The 2,500-nt window shown below is 48.6% G+C and overlaps 1 protein-coding gene across 3 annotated transcripts in view; it reads left to right on the top strand.

Moving 5' to 3' along the window:
• Window positions 1-2,500, top strand: part of GPN1 (GPN-loop GTPase 1) — a 38,760-nt gene that overhangs the window by 4,442 nt on the left and 31,818 nt on the right. Inside the window, exon 2 of one of the 3 annotated variants that reach the window (XM_075595223.1) lies at window positions 1,184-1,277. In XM_075595223.1, the coding sequence (XP_075451338.1) occupies window positions 1,184-1,277 (94 nt within the window). Of the gene's footprint in view, window positions 1-1,183; window positions 1,278-1,409; window positions 1,645-1,756; window positions 1,781-2,500 lie in introns of those variants that run through there. The other 2 variants (XM_075595224.1, XM_075595225.1) reach the window with 2 other exon arrangements.

Raw genomic sequence — 2,500 nt, 5'->3', positions numbered from 1 at the left:
TGTGTGTGTGTGTGTGTGTGTGTGTGTGTGTGTGTAATATACAGGTGTGTGTGTGTGTAATATACAGGTGTGTGTGTGTGTGTGTGTGTGTGTGTGTGTGTGTGTGTGTGTGTGTGTGTGTGTGTATAATATACAGGTGTGTGTGTGTGTGTGTGTGTGTATAATATACAGGTGTGTGTGTGTGTGTGTGTGTGTGTGTGTGTGTATAATATACAGGTGTGTGTGTATAATATACAGGTGTGTGTGTGTGTGTGTGTGTGTGTGTGTGTGTGTGTGTGTGTAATATACAGGTATTTGTGTGTGTGTGTGTGTGTGTGTGTGTGTGTGTGTGTGTGTGATATACAGGTGTGTGTGTGTATAATATACAGGTGTGTGTGTGTGTGTGTGTGTGTGTATAATATACAGGTGTGTGTGTGTATAATATACAGGTGTGTGTGTGTGTGTGTGTGTGTGTGTGTGTGTGTGTGTGTGTGTATAATATACGGGTGTGTGTGTGTGTGTGTGTGTGTGTGTGTATAATATACAGGTGTGTCTGTGTGTGTGTATATAATATACTGGTGTACTATATATGTATTGATATATCGTCTTGAGAAAGGTCCCGCGAGAACTGAAACATTGTCCCTGAATGAATGTGTGTGAATGCGGAGAGCTTTCTGCATTCCTGTATCTGTCCTTATCTTGTACTCAGACACCCAGGTGCTTCTCTCGTCATCACTTTCCCTGATCCATTCACATGAACCCATTTAAGCAGATGCATCGCCGTTCACACAGCTTTTAAGCGCAGCATGGGACTAGCAAAGCAAGTACAAACCGCTCACAGACATGTTTCAGCCATGATGGGTATCATCAGTGTGAGGTTGGTTTATACTTGCTTTGCAATATTTCTAGGCTGGGTAGGTTTACCATATCACATTTTAAGTTATGATGGGTGATTTGCATGTCATTTCCCAGAATCCCTTGCTGCAGTGGGTGCACTGTATGCAAGGTGATAATGGTTGAAAGGCAGGGTTGCAGACCTGTCTAAGACATGTGAATGTGCTTACAAGTGAAATTCTTTATTGGCTATATGCCAACTGAGGTTTTTTGTTGCCCTTGTCACCCACCATAACTTAAAGTGTGATATAATGTATTTTGTCTGCGTGCTTTCAATGTATTGTACAGTTCTGTGCTCTCTCCCCCTCAGAGACTCACCGCTCATCTCCATGGGAAGAATTCCCCACCGTATGTCATCAACCTGGATCCCGCAGTGCATGAGATCCCCTTCCCAGCCAACATTGGTACGTGGTGAGCCCTTCCCTGCACCATGGTCTTTCTTCCTTCTCCTTCCCTTACTGCATGGAAAGGGCATGTGAAGTGTTACAGGCAGGACGCCCTGCACCATGGTCTTTCCTCCTTCTCCTTCCCTTACTGCATGGAAAGGGCATGTGACGTGTTACAGGCAGGACGCCCTGCGCCACAGAGCTTGCACTTCAAATGTTCAGCAACCGAGGCTGAGAGGAGAAGTGATTGGATAAAAGCTCACAAGGAGTTATTACTGTGCTATACCTTCTGCAGGCCGGTCATGCCTGCGCAACAAACCGTACATCATGTTCTTTCTCCGGAAAGTGCCTGGCTCTTTCCCATTGGGAAGTCTGTTTGTGCGCGGTGAGCCCTCACTTCTCTTCTCCTTACAGATCAGCGTTGTGTAGCTGGGCCCTAAATCTGCCATCGGGATCTGTGCATGGTGTCTGTCCTGCTGCCCTGCAGTTATTAGGGGGCTTTAATCCAGGTTAGATAAACGGTGAGGCAGATTGAGATATAGAGGGGTTGTAGTATGATACTTGGTATCGATTCGGGTGTGGAGGAAATGTGAATATCAGAGACTAGCGGATATACCCGGCGTTGCCCGGGATGTAAATCTGTAATCGGTAGTATTAGTTATAAATAGGGGAACAATAGGTTGTCTATTAGGTGGAAAGGTTGTATAATGATGTTGAAAAGAAACATGGAAGAAAATGTAATACGATGTTTAAAAATGGTTTATTGTAAACACACCACAGTACAATGTATATTTTGCTGACATAAGTGATGTAAAAATGTGAGGTGTGAGGTGGTGGGTGGGTGTTCAGTACGGGTGGCGGGTGGGTAGTGAGTGCTGGCTTTGGGTGGGGCTCCCGCTAGGGTGTGAGCGGGTGTGAGGCAGTGGGTGTCTGGTGAGTGCGTGCGGCGGCTGGTCAGTGATGTCGGTGCATAGGGGTGTGAGTGCGGCGGGTGGGTGTGAGGCGGGAGGCGCCGGGTGGGTGGTGAGTGGGTGCTGCAGCTGGCCAGTGATGTAGGGGCAGGAGTGTGTCGGGTGAGTGAGAGGCGGCGGGTGTGTGTCGAGTGTGGCGGGTGGGTGAAAGGCGGCAGGTGTCTGAGTGCGGGCGGCGGCTGTGGGGCGCAGGGGTGTGGGGCGGCGGGTGGGTGAAAGGCGGGAGGGCGGCTGGATTGCGGGCGGCGAGTGGGTGAAAGGCAGAAGCGG

Source organism: Ascaphus truei, chromosome 4 (assembly GCF_040206685.1).
Source record: "Ascaphus truei isolate aAscTru1 chromosome 4, aAscTru1.hap1, whole genome shotgun sequence".
Taxonomy (NCBI): Eukaryota; Metazoa; Chordata; class Amphibia; order Anura; family Ascaphidae; genus Ascaphus; species Ascaphus truei.
Note: the sequence above shows the minus strand (reverse complement) of the source record. Positions and strands in the feature narration are given on the sequence as shown.